Source organism: Amphiprion ocellaris, chromosome 19 (genome assembly GCF_022539595.1).
Source record: "Amphiprion ocellaris isolate individual 3 ecotype Okinawa chromosome 19, ASM2253959v1, whole genome shotgun sequence".
Taxonomy (NCBI): Eukaryota; Metazoa; Chordata; class Actinopteri; family Pomacentridae; genus Amphiprion; species Amphiprion ocellaris.
In genome coordinates, this window is record NC_072784.1 from 21838862 (window position 1) to 21859417 (window position 20556).

Below are 20556 nucleotides of genomic sequence, written 5' to 3' on the forward strand. Positions count from 1 at the left end.
GACTCTGCTCCGGACATTTTATCACACTGTGGTAGCGTCTGTTATTTTCTATGTAGTGGTCTAATGGGGAGCACAAACAGGGACAAAAAGAGACTGAACAGACTGGTGAGGAGGGCCGGTTCTGTCCTGGACTCCACAGAGGAGGTGGGTGAAAGGGGGATGATGGCCAAGCTCACATCCATCATGGACAATCCCTCTCACCCTTTGCATGTGACTGTGGGGGCTTTAAGCAGCTCCTTCAGCAGCAGATGGAGCGCTATCGCAGGTCATTTCTATCATCTGCTGTAAGACTGAACAACATCAGCATCACTGGCTGATGGTAACATAAAACAGACTCATATCATCAGCATCATCTCAAGCCATAATAAAATTTGCACAGCAATTTTTGCACTGCTGCATCTTGGACTTTTACATTTATTTTACAAGCCACTTCATATTGCTTTTGTCTACAGTGTATTAATACTGTATTTATTCATTTTCATCCATGTACATATTATTATACATGTTTATTGCTGCTGTAAAAATCTTGCTGCTGTAACAATGCAGATTTCCCCATGGCGTATGGAGCAATAAAGGATTATCTTACCTTCTAATTAGAGAAAGGGCCAAGAAAAAACACTGGAAATAAATGTACATTTTAGGAGGTATCCAACTAAATACCCAGCTGGATGAAAAATTGGTTTAAAAATGAAACTAGTCTACAGGCATGTCTTCAAAATGCACGCATATTTGGGGTCAGTTAATAAATAGGGGTCACTGCAAATCTGAATTTGTATTTACTGTATATTTTTAAGACTGTTGGTGCTTATGCTGACTTTTCAAATTGCTTTCTTCTCTTCCAGGGCTGCAACTCATTTCTGGTTACGTTAACCTAAAATCAATAACAGATTTTTAAGTTTCCACTGAATCTTAATGTAGGTCATGCAACCACCTTCTTGCCAAGAGTCATTACGACCTCTAGAGGCCAGAAGCAACACAGAAAAATGCATTTTCTATAGATAAAATATTCTTTCTTAAGAGACTAACAAATTCAATGGACCTTTATTATTATCAAGTTTTAAAGTTTGTTCACCCCAAAACTTTCCCAAAATCAACCACAAGATCAATAAAAACACATAAGAGAAGGGGTGAATATTGATATTTCAACTTTAATCACATAATTAACAATTCTATGAGCAACGTAAGGACTGAGCTCTGCCATCCTCTGAACTAGATACAGTATCTGGTGTTCCTCAACAGTGGTAATCTGTATCGACGTGGTAACCATGTTCCTACAGCAAAAGCTTTCCTTCTGTGAAAAGTTTAACACACACAGAATGACCAACTGATGTATTTGGCACCCAGGCCAGTATTTCCGTAGCTTGTTTTCTACACAAGCATCAGACAAACAGATGAGGAGACAAATGGATGAGCAACCAGCGGGGCAGCCATGTGTGCAGGCTGTGGTGCCTGGAAAGTTCAGTCTGAGTTGTACCGCCCCATCTGATGCCGTTAGGAGACAGTATTGATGTCAGAAGGCATTTCTTAGTTTCCTTTTCTCTTAGGATCCTCCTCTTTGTTGTGTAAAAAACAGAAATAATAGAATGAAGGACGAAGTGCATGAGCAGCTGGACATGCGGACACATAGATCTACTCTAACACCACGGTGCCGCCTGCTGCCTCCAGGGCTGCTTTAAGTTTCTCTGCCTCTTCTTTGGATACATTGGCCCGGATTTCCTGTGGAAGAGACTCCACTAGCTTCTTAGCCTGGTTCAGAAAGGACAGAGGAAAAAAAATAGATTAAGACAAGTTACCAAATATGTGTCCTCTATCAGGAGACGGACTGAGTCTAATTGCAACACTGATATAGAAGCAAATCTTAAAAATCCTTTAAACTGAACTACTGTTACTCGGGTAAATCCAATACAGCTCAGATTGTTTCTTGTTATAAAGTATGAGACTCCAAACACAGTAAGTCACCTGCCATTAACATGATCTTAAACTCTTAAAAAAACTATGAAATCTGCTAAAACCTCCAAAAGTACAGTGCTGCTGAACTATTTAGGAACATAAAAAACTAACAGTGACACCATGTTTTAGTACAGAGTTTCATACCATCAGTATGCAATGCTGCAATCAGAGTCATTTAAAATGTATATTTATATTTCAGCAGTATTTTGAAGGTGACACACGACCTGCAATACGCTACCAGTGTAAAAACCTGCATTTGAAATTCAGTATTTCCACCGTGCTGTGTCTTGGTCAAGTGTCACTGTTCAGAGATTCCTGTATTAACGGATTAAGAATGATTCTCATGTTTCAACTAATAAAACAACCAAATGTATGACATTAAAAACTGTGTGGGAGACCACAAAAGTAAAGTTGTTAAAAAGCCTAGAGCTGGGTGGTAGAGTTGAAAAATCTATCATGATGAAACTGAACAACCATACCTTGAATTTAACCACTTTATAAAGGCCCACAGGTAATATTTTAACTTAAGAATGCAAACAGGGACGATTCCACCTTGACAACCATTAGATATGCTAACAATAAAAACACTAATGAAACTCCTGAACCTTGTGCCGTGTCAAATCTGTCAACCCACAGAGCAGGCCACTGGAAGAATGTCACTGAGGTGAGGGTGGCGGGGGACACAGGGTTGTCTAGTTGGGAGTATGAAACCCAAGCTAGGGAGGTGCTTTTTTGACCATGAAGCCTGTTTCACAAGTAACTGTTAGTCTACACTGGCCACAGGGTTCATCAGGGCAGGTCGGCCAGCCATGGGGAGAGCAACAGGGAGCAGCACTTTTCCATTATATTATGAAGGATATGATGAGCTACCAATGAGCCAGGGAGGGAGCATGTTTGGGGCTCATGTAACCAAAACATACACTACTGTTCAAAAGTTTGGGGTCACCCAGGCAATTCCATGTTTTCCATGAAAACTCAAACTTTTATTCACGTGCTCACACAATTGCACAAAGGTTTTCTAATCATCAATTAACCTTTCAACATGATTAGCTAACACAGTGTACCATTAGAACATAGGAACGATGGCTGCTGGAAATGGGCCTCAGTACCCCTATGTAGATATTCCATAAAAATCAGCCGTTTCCAGCTGGAATAGTCATTCACCACATTAATAATGTCTAGACTGTATTTCTGATTGATTTAATGTTATCTTCAGTTTAAAAAAAAACTTATTTTCTTTCAAAAATAAGGACATTTCTAAGTGACCCAAAACATTTGAACTGTAGTGCAGGTTTTCACTTCATGGCAGTTTGCATTAATGCATGCAAGTAAAATTATCAAACTGTTTTTCTTAGTTGGTATTGATGAACTGTCTATGGCTAGTATACATCACTTGTCTCATCACCCATAAAGACAATGCATAACTTGGAATTTCTGCAGAGATTTTAACTAGTTTAGGGGTCTGTACAAACAGGGGTGTATGAACTATTAAAGGTGTTCATTTCTTGACAGGTGACCACCACCAAATGTCAATCAGCAGATGTACATGAACCCAGCAGCCTATTGTGTTGTAAAAACTTTGACACTGCAGCAGGTCACAAGCTAGAAATGGCGCAAAGGATGAGACTTACCTGCACCAGATTCAAGCCTTGAATGCAGTTCTTCACTTCCTTTATAAGCTTTACTTTTTCAGCTGCCTTTAATTCTGTTAATTTAACTGTGAAATGAGTCTTCTCTTTCTTAACCGGTGCCTCCTCCTCTGCGGCCTAGTTTCACGAGCAACAAAAGAACAAAACAGCAAATGTAATTTTGCAAAGAGTTCATGGTAGGCCCCTTGCAACTCAAAAAGAAAGCTTTAATACAACTTTAATGGTTGTAAGGGAAGAGATCTAATAAGGTCCTCCCCTATATTGTCTCAGGACTTCCTCTCAGAAAAGTCAGTGGAATATTTTTTTTTTTTTTTTTTTTTACCTGAGCAGCAGGTACGGCTGCTGCCATCGCCCCCATTGGCATCATTCCAACATCCTGAATATTCAGAGTTTTCTGTGATCAAGACACCAAAATAAATAAAAGTCACTCAATATGACAACACATGTAGATCACAAAGGTCTATCTGATGAGGCATATGATGGTTTAGATTCTGTATTTAAGACTTTTCCACAAACCTTGAGGAGCTCATTGAGGTCTGACACCTCTAACAAGGTGAGGCTGGCTATGTCATTAACAAGCTGTTGGATTTTGGGAGAATACTGTTTGGGTGCTCCATCTAGTGGAGGGGTGGCGATGGCATCTGAATGAGTGGCTGGACTCGTTTTCAGAAGTCTAAGAGCACACACGGCCGGTGTCTGCCGCTCAAGCTGTTGCCTGAAAAATGAAAACAGTTAGGATAAATGACTGTACGTAGGCCGTAATCTCCAGATAGTGTTGGCATGCCCTGGATCCAGCTACAACTTGACACACTTGGTATTAAAAGGTGTCTTTATTTTCACATTATCAGTCAGATGTTCCTGTACTGCCTTGCTTTGACTTGATTTGGCGGTTTGTAAAAGAATATACATCTGGGATCTCCTTTTTGGTTAAGACTTACAAACCTTGTCTAGCATTTAACACATAAAATAACTTTTAAACTGCAGTTGAATGACTTGGGTGATGGTGAATCAATTTGAGAGCTATACTATTAAACTTTAATATTCACAGTGTCACAGATTTAAAACATGCAATTGACTACTACCACATTAGAATTGGAATGACTTTATTGTCATCATACATGGCATGACGAAAATATAAGAGACACATGAGACACTATCAATAGCTTGGTGGTCAAGGAGGATGGCAGGAATTGGTAGAACCATTGACAACAGTTTGAACCCTGGCTCAGACATGCCAGATAATCTATGTCCATAATTTCAGCCTTTTCAGTTTGCTAATTTGGACATTTGTTCAGTGGAAGACAAAAAAATGAAAGAACTGTCAGCCTAAGTCTTGCAAAAAGCTAGAATTACAGGAAGGTCTACAACAATAAAACCTAAATAAGGTGTTTTAACTGCCCAAATCACTCGAGCCCAATGTTTTGTAGGACACCAGCTGGGGAAGCCACTGCTCTGAATGCTGTAGACAGGAAGCAGCTAACATACTATCAGAGTGGCTTCAGCTGCATCTTCTTTGTTTTCTTGACATTTTACCTTGAGGATACATTAGCACCCAAAGGTTTGCTCAATGTTCAAAAACGCACGAATAAATTAAGAGCTGCAGCTTGAGGTTATTTGTCCAGCAAATACAGGAACTCCCATTTCTGTAAGTATGACCTCCACTGTCAGAAGAAAAGCTGCTTAATGAAAGAAAACAGCTGCTGCACTTGGATTTTAGACTCAAGCTACAGATGAGGACAGTATGTGTTTAGTATGGTTAGTAAACGTGCAGAGAATAAGGGGCTTAAGTTCATGGCTATAAAGGGACATTCACCGCCGGTTCCTTGGCAAGCTAAGATTAGCTAACTTACTAAACACACAGCCGCTATATGCACTCCTGACTGCAGATAAACTTCATATTCTGTGTTTACACGAGCTAAAGAGAGAACACCGTGTTCAACATCCTCAATAACCAGCAGTAGTCACCGGCTCTCTGCCCTTGAAGAGGCAGACATTCACTGAGAGATGAACGGCGGCTCCGGTGTTACGTGACTCTCTGGTGGCCGTTACTTACCGGTGTGTGTTGGCTGCGGCCCGCAGCGCGGTCCGGAGGCAGCGTCTGGTGCAGTACATGCTAACGGTGACTGGAGCCGTTTATCCCGGTGTCCCTGTACAACAAAAAAAACACGTAGTCTATCACAGCCAGGTCTCCTTCCAGTCCTTCTGCCTCAAAAGCACATGGCGTCCCCTCTACCCCTGACCTACCCACAATGCATTGCGTGAACTGTTAGAAAACCTACGGCGGCCCGGAAGGGACTTTTAAAGTAAATTGGCTGCTATCATACAGCTAAGCTTCATGAAAAGTCATGTCCATGCAAACTTTTGATTTATAGTGATTTTTATTCCACTAATCGGTTTCTTCTGGCTAGAAAACACCCACACAAGTGAGAAAAGATGGCAAGACATTGTGTGATGATAGATTTGTACCATTTCTTTCTGTATGCTTATTTGTTCACATTTCTACTAAAGTGCCATGTCAAAATTATTCATGTTCCTTGAAAATGTTGCCAATTTCAAAGAAAATATGACTCCTATAGAATTATCAACAATCCTGGTTTCTAGGCAATACGTCAAGAAACCTTATCAAAGTAAGCAGCATCACAAGAGAAGAGGACTACATTAATTCTGGAGGAAAACATAGGCAGTCTGCAGAAGAAGAAAAAACTTGGCCTTGCCATCAGACCTTCCTATAAGATAATGATTCAAAGCATACAAACAAAATGGTCAAGAATTGGGTTAAATAAAACAATATCAGCATTTTATTATCTCTAACACAGTGTCTTACTGTCTCTTGTCACTTTTGTGATTTCTAGCCAGAAGAAAGCTTTTGGTGAAATAAAAATTCATTATAAACCACATTTTTGGAATTGGTGAAAATAATTTAGGGTTTATTTTTATGTTACTAGTTTTGCCAGTAATCTTATATAAAAGGCCTTTACACACAGTAAGACACAGCAGCAAGTTTGAATTTTTCCTTTAGCTATTTTATATTCACGCATATGATCAAGTGTTTTCAAGAAACAGGATTTGTCAGAGCAACGCTGAGCTTTACATTTGCATACAACTTTTATAAATTAATAAAAAATTCTAATCATCATTTCCCACAGCCTGTTCTAGCCTCATCATAGCAATGTATTGCTATGCAATATATAATCACACGCTATGATAGATGGTATTCCTGTAATTGGTGTTGATTGCATTACAACCATTGTGTAACCATGGTCACTACATAATATTCAGACACACATTTACTGCATGAACAGATTGCTTTCTGTGTGTATATACTGTGCAAGTGTTCTACCTGTACTGTTGGCCACAAGGGAGGAGCACAGAGGGAATCCTCTTAACCAGGTAATCTGAGCATCCATCTGCCGTTACAGTCATCCACCACATCCATTCTCCACCAATGTGCCATTTTACCCACTCGTCTCCGTCACTCAGCACAAGTGAAGGTAAGAGGGATCCAGTAATAGAGAACATTTTAAAGTATAGGCTGGTAACTCCAGAAGATATGGTGACATGACCTGACTTTCCTTCCTCCAGACCATGCTAGTGTCTCCTCAGGCAGAGAGGAACTGGGAGGGTCTTTGTTCAGTGCTTGAAGATGTTTTGGAACCACAGTCACACAGGCAGTTGTTTGCCTTAGAGCTGGGCTCTGGAACTGGGCAGCATGTCATACGGTTTGCCCAGAAGATGCCCTTTGTCACCTGGCAGCCGTCAGACATCAAAGAGGAGTCTCGGGACAGGTAAGTGGTAAGACTCATTCAAAATCTATTAATTCAGTAAAAACAAATCACTTAAAAGTAGTGCTGTGGTCATGTGCGTGACAAGAAACTTAAAGGGAATTTTCCAGTAAATTTGAAACAAAAATGTGAGATTAAGACTGCACTTGGTTTTCAGCATCAAGGCATATATTGCTGCAACCCATGCAAAAACTGTGCTGCAGCCTATCCACTTGGACGCCAATGAACCGTGGGAGAAATGGGCAGGCCTTTCTCAAAACTCCTGTGATGTTATTATTGCCATTAACCTACTGCAGTACAGCTCCTTCCAGACAGCACAGGTAAGCCTGGACAATCAAAGAACCACCTCAGGGTGTTAAGCTAATTTGCTTGAATAATCAAGACACTGGTATATTTACAAGTAGCCTCACAACACAGAATTTTGAAAATTTCTAAATATCGCTCTCTATGATTTCCCAAGGGTGTTTTCAGTGGAGCAGGTCAGATCATCAAACAAAATGGCCTTTTGATAACATATGGGGTAGGTTCAAGTTTTGGGGTTTTTCTACTCTGATCATGTCCTCATCTGATTATACAAATGTACAAATGCATGACAAAACAGACTTTAAGAAGTGACACAGTTCAAAATCTTATATTTTCCAGGTGTATGCTAGTAATGGAATTATTACACCAAGTTGTAACGAGCTGCTGGATGAAGAGCTTCGGAAAATGTGAGTGGGGATCAACAGTCTATATTACAAACTACTCATGATAATTTCCTGCATTTCTGTTCTACTGCTAAACAATAAATTTTTTTAGAAATGTCTTTAAGCAAAGGTCAACATGCAAACAGTTTATTTTTACATTGTTTAGCAAATATTTGCCATTTTGTGATAGACCGAATTGACTGAAACTCTCCCAAAATAAACTAGCCAAACTGCTACAACATGTGCCTTTTCTGGTCTTGCTGGTGCGCTATACAGTTGAAAACAAAATTATTATCCCCTCTATGAAATTTTCTGTTTTTTTCAAAAAATTTTCCCAGGTGCATTTTTAACAGAGCAGAGGATTTTCAACATAGCACTTCTAAACTACTAGTTTTCTCCAGAAAGCATATATAAATTGTTTTTGCACACAGTAACAGAATAATTTTATAAAAATGAAAAATTACAAGGGTCAGTATCATTTGCCCCACTAAGAACTGACCTTTTTATTGAGCCAAAGCACAAACCACTGTTGTACAGTCCTGTGCTTTAACTTTGTAATGCTCACAGCTTGTAATCCATCAATCATTTAAGTTAAAACTAGGGGTTGTCCTACACTTTACACACAGCACAAAAACGTCATTAAGGACTTGACCTGTCACTTGAGAAAGCATCATGCCAAAAACAGAATAAATCAGTTTGGACATGAGAGAAAAGAATCATTGATGCTTACACGGCAGGAGAAGGGTATAACAAAGTTATCACATATACACATACATCGCTCCTGGTGAAGAATTATCTCGAGAAGACCAAAGTGAACATTATTGACTGGCCTGCACAAACCCTGGACTTGAATCCCATTGAAAATCTGTGGGGTGAACTGAAGACCAGGGTCCATGCCAGAAGAACATCAAATCTGGAGGAGCTTGAGAGATTTGCCAAAGAAGAATGGGCTGGGATTCCTCAGGAGATGTGTCAGAGACTTGTTACTAACTACAACAAACAAGGTGTTCTGCAGCAAAAAGGATATACAATTGACTATTAGCATCAAGAGGGGTAATAATTTTGATCCTGGTAGTTTTTGTTTTTTGTTAAAAAATTTTTTACTGGATGCAAAGTAAAATAATGTGAGCATCCAAAATAAAACTAGGATGTTGGGAAAAGCTGTGTTAAGAGTTCCTTGATCTGTTTAACAGAACTTGGGAATTTTTGGAAAAAAATAAAAAAAATTTATAAGGGGGCAAATAGTTTTGTCTTCAATTGTATATAAATGTGTAACGTTTGATTATATTGCACAGAAACCCAGAGTGGGGTCTTCCAGACCTTGATGTGCTCAGACAGCTGGCCTACAGTAATGGGATGCGTATGGAGAGAATGGTGAGTCACATACCATCGTTCAAGGTACTGGTAATAAATACCACCAACAACATACCTTTCATACCTGTAATTTTCCATTGCAGATTGACATGGAAGAATGCTACAAATGCCTCATCTTCAGAAAACTTTAAAGACGCCAAACTACACAAAGGAGATTAACAAACCCCTTTTCCCCCCAATATGCACGTATAATTCTAAGTTATGTATAATTCTGCCATATCAGTATTTTGTCATGTTTAAGCCTTCACAATTGTAGGAGACACTTTAAACCCCTCTGATTTACACAATGTATTAATGTACAAGAATAACATTTTCAAATCATCACCATTCTTCTTAAACCAAGTGGAGGTTATAAAACACAAGCTAAAGCACATGGACAATAAGATCCAGATATTTATTAAATATAATTTTAAAATTACTTTAAAGTCAGACAGATCAGTATGATGGAATAAAGAAGTTCACAGATGGTAACTGAAGAAATTACAGAAATCACTGATTGGGTGTGTGACACATACATGCAGCACATCTTGTTCACTCTGTAAGCATTTCCACATTTCTGAATAGTTGAGTACACTTCAGAAAGAGGGCCATCTTGTACTTAATGTGTAGCTATCTATATATGTAACATTTTCAACCAAATGGATGTGAACCAAATGGGACACTTGCAGGCAGTCTGTAGTTAAATGCAGGTTAAGGTCATATGCTTCTGTCAGTCTTGTGATGGTACTTTATGTTTGGCAACAGAAGTTACTTTATTAAAATGGATGCAGGATACTAGTAGAATTGCTGAACTGCTTTTAGTATGTATAGTTTACTTAAACTAATGATTTAATCTGTGAAAGTATATTCATTGAGCATTAAACAACCACCCAGCTAATTTTCTATCACTCCTCCCACAATGTACAATCCCTGCAATGTGTTCCTTCGTCATGGAAACTACATTAAAACACTCATTAGTTCAAGCAGCACACAATAAATGAATGCCAAAACAAGACGACCTGTTTGTGTGCATCTGGGTGCATAAGAAGGGACGATCTGAAAACTACAACTGGAATGTTAAGCTGTGAACCTGATGAAGATGCGAGTGCCATTTATTCCAGGCCTTTGACTGTGCTTTCTCTCTCTAGATATCACTCTTTCAACACACCCACGACCTCTTAAACAGCACATATAGATGTTTCTCAATCACTGCCTAAACTGTTAGATCAGGCTGCAATAATTCACTTCCATTCCAGAAAATAAATGAAATTTAACATGCAAATTTTGCATTAGAAAAATATGAGACAAAGGATGGTCGTGTCTTCTTTTTTGTTTTCTAAATTATTATCATATTTTCATTTTAACTTTAATACCACTGACTATTTCTGCACTTCAGTTATTCATTTAATAAGGAAATACTACATACATATCAGCTGGAAAGAAGGAGGAAGAAGGTGAAGGGTCTGGGGTATGGTGTCCTCCATTGCAGCTTTACCCCCGATTCCCATACTTCAGTGGGGGAGAAGCCAGGAGAGCAACAGTTCTGCAACATCATTACAATATTTCACATTGCCACAACATGACAGCAAGGTGGAAGGTGGGAAGCATGTGTGTGTTTCCAGAGGATATCCTCAGAGTCCAGAGAGGGAGGGGAGAGACCAAAGGAGAACAGAAGGTGTAGTGTGTTAGACCCTGCAGGACGTGGGCTTCTAGTCGAAGGAGATGAGCTGAGCCTCTGCGCTGCCCGGCACAGCCTGAGGTGCCTGCTGCTGTGCCTGCTGCTGCTGCTGGGGTCCACCAGGGGGAGCAACCTAGCAAGACAAGAATGCACAAGTAAAAATAGACAGATTAGTAGGGATTAAGATTGAAATAACTCAGATGCTTTGATAAGTAAAAATAAAAACATGAATGATCAAAGCAAAGAGAACTTTAATGAGTCAGTCTAGAAGGAGTTCTGGCTGCTAACGGGTCAACAAAAATAGTGCACGACTGACCTGCTGGTACATGGGCGGCTGGCCTGGCATGTACGGCTGTTGGGGGGGCATATTGGGGTCCTGTCCTGGCAATGCTGAAATCATGTTCTGCATGTTGTATGGCTGGTAACCCATGTAACCCATACCATTGGTGGGTGCCGGCTGGGACATGGGGGGCATACTCTGTGCTTGAGAGACCACATTCTGCAAAGAGCACGGACACCAGTTAGCGCGAATTCTTGTATTTGAATATTTTGGTAGTAGTGATCAGAAAATGAAAAGTAGCGGTCAGCCAGACCTGGTAGGCCTGCGTAGGTGTGGGCTGATAGTTGGAGTAAGGTGGACTAGTTGTGGGTGGAGCCTGGCCTTGCGGTGGAGCAGGCTGCCCATTGGTGCCGGCTGCTTGGTACATGTATGCATTAACCATATTAGGATCTGGCAAAAGAGAAAAAAGCCCCAAAGAGGAACACACTTGAAGTAGAACTTTAAAGCAAAAATGTTTCATGACTGAATGTAATGCACTAAGCCAACTAAACATGGTCAACTTTCCAGTGCTGAAAACATCAAACATATTTCAGAGCATTCTTTCAACTTTCCATTTTATCTTGTTCTTGCTGACATTCTCACCTGTAGCAGCACTAGGCATGGCCTGATACTGTCCTGGTGCAGTCTGTCCTGGCTGGTTCATATAGATGTTGTGCATAGGTGAACCCTCTACAGAACCAGCAGGGCTAAAGGTGCCTGGGTAGCTGGGTGGAGCACCAGGCTGGTATACCACACCTCCCGCAACACTGGGGGGCAAAGACTGCATCTGCAAAACAGCACATATCGACATTGCTAAACATATATCAAAAAGACTTAAGATTTAAAAGAGTGGATATTTTTTCAGTTAAATTACAAAATATAATTTATAAAACAGTCTACTGCAGAAAGCATTATGGCCTATGTGTGTAAAGTCTGTCATGCCGACCACTCACACTGGGTGATTTTAACAATGTACCACCCAATCAATCATCACTAATCTCAATTAGGGTAGTGCCTGGGATGAAATGCTACATTTTTGCATGAGTGGGACCACCGATTCTAGTTTCACTAGTTAATATTTTTGCTGTTAAGGAAAACAGAGACATGGCTGATGGAATATTGTGTACCTGGGCGTAGGGCAGAGAGAAAGCAGGCATCTGGGCTCTCATCTGGATTGTATGTTTCTGCTGCTCCAAACGCATCTGTCTCTCTTTCTCTTGCTCCTGGAGGCGTTGAATGGCCAGCTGTCTTTGCATCTCCAGGTATTCCTGCAGTTCAAAGAAATACTTGTGAGCATGTCGGTGGACATGATGATATTGGTACTCTGATTGGAGAGATTCATTTTATTACCTGTTTCTTCTGCCTCATGATCTCCAGCTTTTGTGCCAGCTGGATCTGCCTCTGTCTCTCTGCTTCCTCTGCAGCACGGCGCAGCTTCTCTCGGTGTTCGTCTCGGAGCGCGTTGAGGGCTGCCCGAGCATCACGCACCTGAGCCAGCTTGTCCTGCAGCCCCTCATAGTACACTGACAAAATGCAGATTGTCACACTCAGACATTGGACACAGAGGGAAATAAACGCAAACAAACACTTGCACAAAGCCACCACTCACATCGCTTCTCATCTAGTTGGTTGAGGATGTCCAGCAGCTGTGGATGCATGTTGTTGATTGACTGGAAGAGTGAGAGCACGGCACTGTCGTTGGTGATGCTGCGTCCACGCATGTGGTTGCTCTTCATGCGGTTAAGGAATGTAGTGACAGCATTCTGTAGAGCCTTCAGAAACTGCTCATGGTTCTCCTCTGACTCACCGTTCTGGTACTGCTGCTGAAAGTGGGGATGACAAGTGACGCAATGAGCAGGGGGTCATCTGTTTTTTGCCCACTTTAGTTCAGCTAGACATCCACATACCTCCACTATGCTGACAGGCTGGACAGGGACATGACTTTCTACAGGCTGAGTGATTGATGGAAGGGGCTCAGCCAATGGCACAGGGGCAGGAGCTGAGGGGGTAGGACTCTTGCGAGCCTCTTCTTGCTTCTTCTCCCAGTACGTTCTGTTCAAGTAACGGGCCAGCTGGAATTTTATGACATTTTCATATTAGTATTAAAAGCATGTTGCAACATTCACATTAATCTACCATATTGTAGATGTTTAGGAAGAGCAATAAACAATATGTACCTCTGGGTCTACATCTTCCGCTGATGGAGCAGATGAGTTCTGCAATGAGTGTGTTGTATATTAGCCAATGACAAAACACATTTCAACAATTTTCTAAATAGTAAGAAAACCTTTAAGCCATTATTAGCCATTAAAAAAGATGTTTGGTTGTAGAAATAACACATTATTCAAGAAAGAAGTCTTACCACAGGGGAAGTGTAGAGGGTGCTGACTGGCGGTGCTGAGGATGTCACTGGGGTGGGATCAGCTTTGGGATACATTGAGTATGAGTTCTTTTGTCTCTGTAAGTGAACATACAGCCATGTGTCAATGTATCTGTGTTTTGTTTAATAATATAAACGAACTGTAAAAATCCAAATTAAAATTTAAGCTGTGCAACCCACCATCCGCTCCTTCTCCTCAGCCTCACTTTGGGAAAGTGCGATGGCCAGCTGCAGCTCCTCCTCCTCCTGCAGTGCTGCCTCGTCTCTCTTGGGGGGCATCTGGTGAGAGAGGTAAGCTATGGTAAGATTTAGGGAGCAGAAGCATTGAAAATGAACCAAAGATGAGTCTTCAATTGGATGAAGAAAAAAAACTTCTAACATGTATTTCCCTCTTGAAGAGTCCTCAACACATTTACTTCCAGTGTCAAGTCAACCCATTTTACCAACCTACTGATAGCTAAATAATTACCTGTGACTGTTGGGACAGCGGGCTGGTCAGGTACTCGGGTGGCAGCTCAGCAGAACCTGAGGAAGGGGCTTTTCCGTCAGCTTTCCTAAGTGGAGGAGAGAGGGAGGGGTGGCTGGTGAGGAAAAGGGATCAGGGAAGACAAACAATCTTGTAAATCAGAGGAGAGCATGCTGATTGAAACATCAAGAACTGTCCGACAACAGAACAGTGCATGAAAGCCTCTACAGAAATGTTTACATGTTATGAATCTACATTCAGATTTGGATCTGCATCTAAACACACAGAGACAATCGGAGAAATGTTCAGTAAAATTTAAGTTACAAGTTAGTTAAGCAAAAATGTAAGAACTTGAAGCAAAGTATGACTTTTATAGTACGTTTTATCAATGTCACCAAATGTTACTAGTAGTAAATATAAGCTGCTTGTATTACTCAACTGTGTAAACACGGGTGCAGAGATAATTTATCTTTATATTCTTTATATATCTTATTATACTTCATACACCAAGTCTCATTTTCATACCAATTGTGGCATTTCCATGTCTTGGGACTCACTTGTTAAGCAGTTCAAAGCAGGGCTCGCACACACGCACTTCCTTTTCGATGCCAAACTTTGGAATTGTCGAGTACTTAGACGAACACTTGCCACAGAAAATCTGTCCGCAGGCTCGACAATGGTGCTGGAAAAGAATACAGCACAAATTTAGGTCAACTGTTTGCACATGCGCTTTAACCAAATAATCCACACACACACTGTTTTAACTGACTGAAGGAGTGCCCCAGTTTCAAGAGAGCCCAGCCTACCTTTCTTGTCATAACTCCAAACTGAACTCTGCACCGGTGACACTCCTCAGCATCGACCCAGTCTGGGGCCTGGACAAAGCAGATAACGCACATGACTATAGGTATAATGACAACAAACAACAACAAAACCACGGGAGTTCAATGTATGTATAGCATAACCTCTCTTTTAAACAGTTCAGTAACATGAACAACATTTATTTTTATGTGGCACATTTCCACACAAAACAGACAACACTCATTTAACAAACCAGGGAAATGAGAAAAACGAAATATCTCACTCTCTCAGCTGCAAACATCGCATCACTCTCCTTAAACTCGGGGAAAACATGACCTGTTGAGGAAAGTACAAAATAAAGAAATCAAGAAATCACAGTATTCTAATTGTAAAAATTGAAAAGTAGCAAACAATATATAATAACAGCTTTTTATTCTCTGCAGGCCATTGTAAAAAATATGTGAATCAGTTTTTGTCCTTACAAATTGTTTGAAATATAATCAGTATATCAACAATAATCTGAATAAATGACTTAAACATATAAATTAAGATACTGTTGTCATAAATATAACTGTAGGTTAGGCAAGGATTGGAAATATTTATCTAGGTCAAAACACTTTCAGAGAGCCATTGCCTCAGGTGAAAGTGACATTAAAAATAAAAAATAAAATATTGCTTCTGCACACTTACCTTCCACCTTCATGATCTGATAAGTGTCTTGAACCACTTTGTATTTAGGTTCGTTACGGAAAGCGTGAGCCCAGGCCTGGATTAGGTACAGAATCTTGTTTCTGACATTTGGTTCTGTCTGTTTCTGGTGGTAAATTGACAACAAAAAAAAAACAGGAAAAATAAAAAAGTAAAGTTTTTAGACCTTTAAGCTCTTTACTAATATTCACCTCTACATTGTTATCTGTTGTCAAATAGCCATTAGACACAAACTGAATTAAACAACATGGTATATGTTGATAAGAAACAAGGTGGGAAGTCCCTTGCTATTGTCTGAGAAAATACTCCTGTCACAAGACAATGACATCACCAGGAAACTGAGGCCGTACTGTGGCTGCAGAGCCTGTGTCACATGATACAGGGAGGATCCAATCAAATATTGCTAGCTCATGTAATATAGTCAGCTGGCCAACAGCGGTGAGCAGTTATTGAGTCAATAGAGAAGGTAGGAAAGGTGATAAGACTTCAAGTCAAGATATGGTCAGACAACCATGTTCAAGAGTGAAAGGTCATATCCAAACTTTCCACTACATTTTTTCACAATACTTAGATGGAGGAGGATACAGATCTGCTTCATACTTGTACTTATATTACCTAATATAACTAGAGGGGAAAAACAAATATTTGGTTGCTTCAGTTTCTTAATTATTAAGATAATATGCAGATTTGAAGCTTTACATCAATGTAAACTGAATACATTTAGTTTTCCAGTCATATACAAACATGTAATTTGTGGTGAGTTGTGGCACAGAGCAGCTAAAGGCTCTGGTGTTGAGTCTAAAACTTGGGATTCATAGCAGTGCAACATTGGAAGATTTTCAAGCAAGCCTAGGGGTTCAGGGACGGAGAAGGTCTGAAAGCTACAGGGGAGCTAAAGGCTTTGCAGATTGATCAAAAGCAACTGTTTCAGTGCATCTATGTCAGTGAATTCAGCATCACAATGAAAAAAAGCTAAGGTCAAAACTCATGCAAAGTGGAGGTTAAACAGAGGAGGAGTGTAAGGTGGAACAATTTCATAAAATGAATGTCACCTTGAGAAGATCCTTCAGTTCCTCCATAGTCTGTTTACTCGCCACCTCATCATGCACCGTCTGACCGCAGTTTTTCACCACTGACTCCAGGACCTGAAGAATGAGGCCATATTATTATGTCGTATTACCATGTCACCGACATTACAGCAAAGCTACTTTCACAGGTGACAGAAGAACACACTGATGCACAACAAATAAACAACTTAATGAAGGGGTTCTAGGTACTTACATAATATATAATGTAATTTTTACATGGTATAAAGTCATTTACATGATTGCATTATCACTTATCTTCAGTTGTACATATTCTGCTCTTCTCACCTCAAGTGCATAAAGGGCCACATGTGGATTTTTATCATACAGCTTCTTCTTAATAGCCCCAATGGCATATTTAGCTCTGCAAGGACATCAGCGAATATTACAATGTAAAATCAGGGTGATAAATCCAGAAAGCAAAATGTATGTTCACAGTTATGTTAACATAACAAAAATGAAAATAAGAGCTGAAAGAGGTTTTTTTTCCACTTTCAAAGGTTCAGTACATGAATGTAGAGGGGAGGAGGCAGAATTACTTACTGTGTATCTCCTTGTCGAATGAGATCGCAGATCTGCAGAATGGATTCCCAGTCAGTTTCCAGGAGCAGTTGACTGGTGGCTTTATCTGCAGACAATTAATACACAAACATGTATAATGTCTGGCAAACAGCTAGCACATAATCAACAATCTTCAACAACCCAAAATGGAATAATGGATGACCTTTATCTATGGTGACCTCATGCGTCCCTAATTACAGTCCTACATATTGTAGGCTTTATGTAAACATTGTTTACTGGTGTTAACATTCTAAACTGTATGTCTCCACAAATCTTGTGTCTCTCTAAATGGAGGTTCTCTGAATTTAACTGGTGTGATGCTTTCGATGAGAACAGTTTTTATTGCTAAGGAGGAAGAGTTTCAAGTTTGATCTGCTGAATTGCATGATACTGTAGATATCAGCTAAGACTATGTTTTGACATAATTATGATCCTGTCATATCGGAAAAACTATGTAATGCAACTTAGAATGAGTTTGACTGTTTTAAAATGCTATCAGTCTATTTACAAATCGTATCTATGTGGCATCACTTATACATTCTTGTTTGTAATCATTATGTATGGCACTCATTCTTCTTATTCTCCCTATTACTAATGCCATCTTAAGTGTGACATTTAATTGTGTCAAAGCAGACAAAAGCTGTCCCAGATCCCAAAACTCGTTTAACAGTCCGGCAATTGGTTTTAAGGCAATATGACTAACTGTGCTGATGCAACATCAGCTTTCATGTCTAAAGCCTTAAGGTGGGATTTATTTTCCCAAACCTAAATAATTAAGGAAATATATTGCTTATATGACGCAACTTTAAAACTCTTCTATTTAAAATTCTTCACACATCAGCACAAAACACGATAAATGTTTTGTTGTTGTTGTCTAAACCCAGTAAGCAAGTGCTAATATATAATTATCAATTCACCTTTGGTGTAATCTGAGGTGACTGTTGGTTTCAATATGCAGTAGCTGCATGGTATGACAGTTACTTTTTTCGTGTTAGAGTAGGCTAACCGTTAGCCACCTGACGTTAACTTCGTCAGCGTCTTATAATGGGAACGTATCTAATTCAGTGTAACATTGAGCTTTTCAGGGTACACAGATTATGTTCGTAGCTAATTATATCCGCTAATCAACCTGTTGTGATTTTAAAAACTTAATAACACTGAAAGTCGAAGTCTCTCACAAAGGACATTGTTGTGCTTGGTTGCCTGGTTTTCTTAAGCAGGTCAATAGTTACACAGTAAGCATTTCTACTAGTGGAAACCAATTGCTAACGATAATATTGAACTGAAATGGAATCATCTGAAGCAGTCAACAACCTGGTTTAGCTCAACTAAAAACACGGCAATAACACAATATAAACATCTAAAACGCAGTTCCGATTAGACTTCAAGCAAAAACGGACAAACAAAGTAGCATAAGCTAACTTCCCAGCCGGGTCGCTAAATTTGGTGAGCCTATCTGGGCCTTCGAACAATAGCAGCGAATTTGTTAGCAGGCTAAAACCGAGCTAGCTGGCCCGAGAGCCACAGCCCCAGCTTCTGTCAAAACAATACGCTGGAAAAACATCGCACTTTGACTTACAGTTGGCAAATAAGCTATTAACTTGACGCGTGTGCCGTTAACTTACCGAGAAGCCTCTCAAATGTGCCTCCGCCTTTCCCCATATTTGAAGGAAAGTCTCAAAGTGGCTGTCGGAGCGTCTTGTTTGAGGAACGGGTGCTGATATTTTCACCGCTGAGGTTAGCTTGTTAGCTTGTCTGTTAGCCACAGAGCACAGCTGTACGGCTCTTCCTACTTCCCACTTCCCCCCGCGGAAACAGCGACACAGATGGAATGTGTCCCTCTAGCGACGGATTAGTGAAATGGCAGGTGCATTCACTGGGGAATCACAAAGCCTGTCGAGCATTTAAATTGCAGATTAAAAATGTTAAAAAATACATTACGATCCTACAAAATATGATATATTGCTATGCTGTAAATCAAGCTACTCAAACAGTGTATAAAGTGATTACATTTCCTGGACCCTGACTGACATTAAGGAGTAACTTAACACCCCTGAAATTCTTGTTCCTCCAGTGGATCGATTTAACACCTTGCTGCAGTGATGTATGCCAGGATCCTAGGTACCTGTAACGTCACTGTTGGGTGTGGATACAGGTGTCCACACCATAATCTGTATAAAAATACATACAGTCTATGATAGTCTGGCTATACGTGACTGACACCTAACCAATGTGATCAGAGGTGCAATAGAAGACAAATTTATCTTAAAAACGTTACAATGCTGACATGATTTACAGGTGATATAAGAGGCTACCTTACGACAAAACGCATGTGGTGTGAAATATACTGTAAAAATAATCATTTTAAAACCACTTTAACTGTAATTTTTTTTCCACTGTTGCACTGCTATTGTTTATTAATTAGGTTCACTCTGTTTCTTCAACCTACAAAGTGGGGTCTGAAAATTACATATTAGATCTTATTACTTTTTACTGAGAAATGTTGTCAAGCATAACTTAAAATTTCAGTGTGCAGTCACATGTTTTTGAGGTGATTCTACATTAGGCATGAAAGTTCCTTATTTATTTACGCAATTTTATTGATATTTTGGTTATGTTTATGTTTTGAAAAGGCTTGGCTGGGGTACCCAAAAAGATCCCATAAATGGACCTCGTTCATCTGATCTGCTTCAAACTCAACATTGCACTTCCTCGAGGTCCCAGCGACTCACGCCAAGTTTGAAATGGATCGGAAGAACGGTTGCTGAGAAGTTGAAGAACACACACTAACAAGCACACACAGATTTCCTGGTTGAGCAGAGAAGATGGAAGATTCTAGAACTCTGCTGTCACTGAAGTTCTGAATGTGTGTGTGTGTGTGTGTGTGTGTGTGTGTGTGTGTGTGTGTGTGTGTGTGTGTGTGTGTATGTGTGTGTGTGTGTGTGTGTGTGTGTGTGTATGTGTGTGTGTGTGTGCGCGTGTGCGAGTGTGTAATAACCAATGTTGCAAGTATTCATTTGTGTTTGTGTCCAGATGTCCTGAACACAACACACCCTAAATGTATGCAGAATACCTCGATAAAAGAGTTAATTATATATACATAAAATAGACCTTAGATGAAGAACTTTTAAGTGTTGT

At 40.0% G+C, this 20556-nt stretch overlaps 3 protein-coding genes across 7 annotated transcripts; 1 reads left to right on the forward strand and 2 right to left on the reverse strand.

Annotated features, from left to right (window-relative positions):
* Positions 1–1128: 1128 nt before the first annotated feature.
* On the reverse strand, positions 1129–5849 carry mrpl12 (mitochondrial ribosomal protein L12). The gene is made up of 5 exons (XM_023277934.3): positions 5653–5849; positions 4116–4314; positions 3922–3993; positions 3582–3716; positions 1129–1746 (listed from the first exon to the last, which is right to left on the reverse strand). Exons 1-5 carry the CDS (start codon positions 5709–5711, stop codon positions 1630–1632), a joined length of 582 nt encoding a protein of 193 aa, XP_023133702.1. The 5' UTR covers positions 5712–5849; the 3' UTR covers positions 1129–1629.
* Positions 5850–6997: 1148 nt separating this feature from the next.
* Positions 6998–10273, forward strand: zgc:103625 (methyltransferase-like 26 B). The gene is made up of 7 exons (XM_023277967.3): positions 6998–7090; positions 7182–7384; positions 7539–7701; positions 7842–7901; positions 8024–8091; positions 9363–9441; positions 9525–10273. Exons 2-7 carry the CDS (start codon positions 7185–7187, stop codon positions 9570–9572), a joined length of 618 nt encoding a protein of 205 aa, XP_023133735.2. The 5' UTR covers positions 6998–7090; positions 7182–7184; the 3' UTR covers positions 9573–10273.
* hgs (hepatocyte growth factor-regulated tyrosine kinase substrate) lies at positions 9817–19203 on the reverse strand. Of its 5 annotated transcripts, none has more exons than XM_023277964.3 (20): positions 19044–19203; positions 17401–17485; positions 17146–17221; positions 16825–16917; positions 15755–15872; positions 15348–15400; positions 15070–15138; positions 14821–14945; positions 14267–14378; positions 13978–14076; positions 13780–13875; positions 13595–13633; positions 13325–13489; positions 13027–13240; positions 12768–12940; positions 12545–12685; positions 12021–12204; positions 11692–11828; positions 11415–11597; positions 9817–11231 (listed from the first exon to the last, which is right to left on the reverse strand). In XM_023277964.3, the coding sequence occupies exons 1-20, from the start codon at positions 19078–19080 to the stop codon at positions 11130–11132; spliced, it is 2301 nt and encodes a 766-aa protein (XP_023133732.2). In that variant the 5' UTR covers positions 19081–19203; the 3' UTR covers positions 9817–11129. The 5 variants fall into 5 exon arrangements, with proteins under 5 accessions (XP_023133732.2, XP_023133734.2, XP_023133733.2 ...); XM_023277966.3 differs by having other exon boundaries at positions 13027–13237; positions 14267–14351; positions 15755–15878; XM_023277965.3 differs by having other exon boundaries at positions 14267–14351; positions 15755–15878.
* Positions 19204–20556: the final 1353 nt, after the last annotated feature.

Bases quoted from the DNA above. Each gene is read 5' to 3' on its own strand.
- mrpl12 (XM_023277934.3), bottom strand. From the start codon at position 5,711: ATGTACTGCACCAGACGCTGCCTCCGGACCGCGCTGCGGGCCGCAGCC. The intron at 3,717-3,921 runs GTAAAAAAAAAA...TCGTGAAACTAG, and splicing joins CAGCCGTACCTGCTGCTCAG to GCCGCAGAGGAGGAGGCACC. The intron at 1,747-3,581 runs GTAAGTCTCATC...TTTCTGAACCAG, and splicing joins AAGGCTTGAATCTGGTGCAG to GCTAAGAAGCTAGTGGAGTC.
- zgc:103625 (XM_023277967.3), top strand. From the start codon at position 7,185: ATGCTAGTGTCTCCTCAGGCAGAGAGGAACTGGGAGGGTCTTTGTTCA. The intron at 7,702-7,841 runs GTAAGCCTGGAC...TGATTTCCCAAG, and splicing joins GCTCCTTCCAGACAGCACAG to GGTGTTTTCAGTGGAGCAGG. The intron at 8,092-9,362 runs GTGAGTGGGGAT...TATATTGCACAG, and splicing joins GATGAAGAGCTTCGGAAAAT to AAACCCAGAGTGGGGTCTTC.
- hgs (XM_023277961.3), bottom strand. From the start codon at position 19,080: ATGGGGAAAGGCGGAGGCACATTTGAGAGGCTTCTCG. The intron at 14,077-14,266 runs GTAATTATTTAG...CTCTCTCACCAG, and splicing joins CGCTGTCCCAACAGTCACAG to ATGCCCCCCAAGAGAGACGA. The intron at 11,829-12,020 runs GTGAGAATGTCA...CTCTTTTGCCAG, and splicing joins CATGCCTAGTGCTGCTACAG to ATCCTAATATGGTTAATGCA.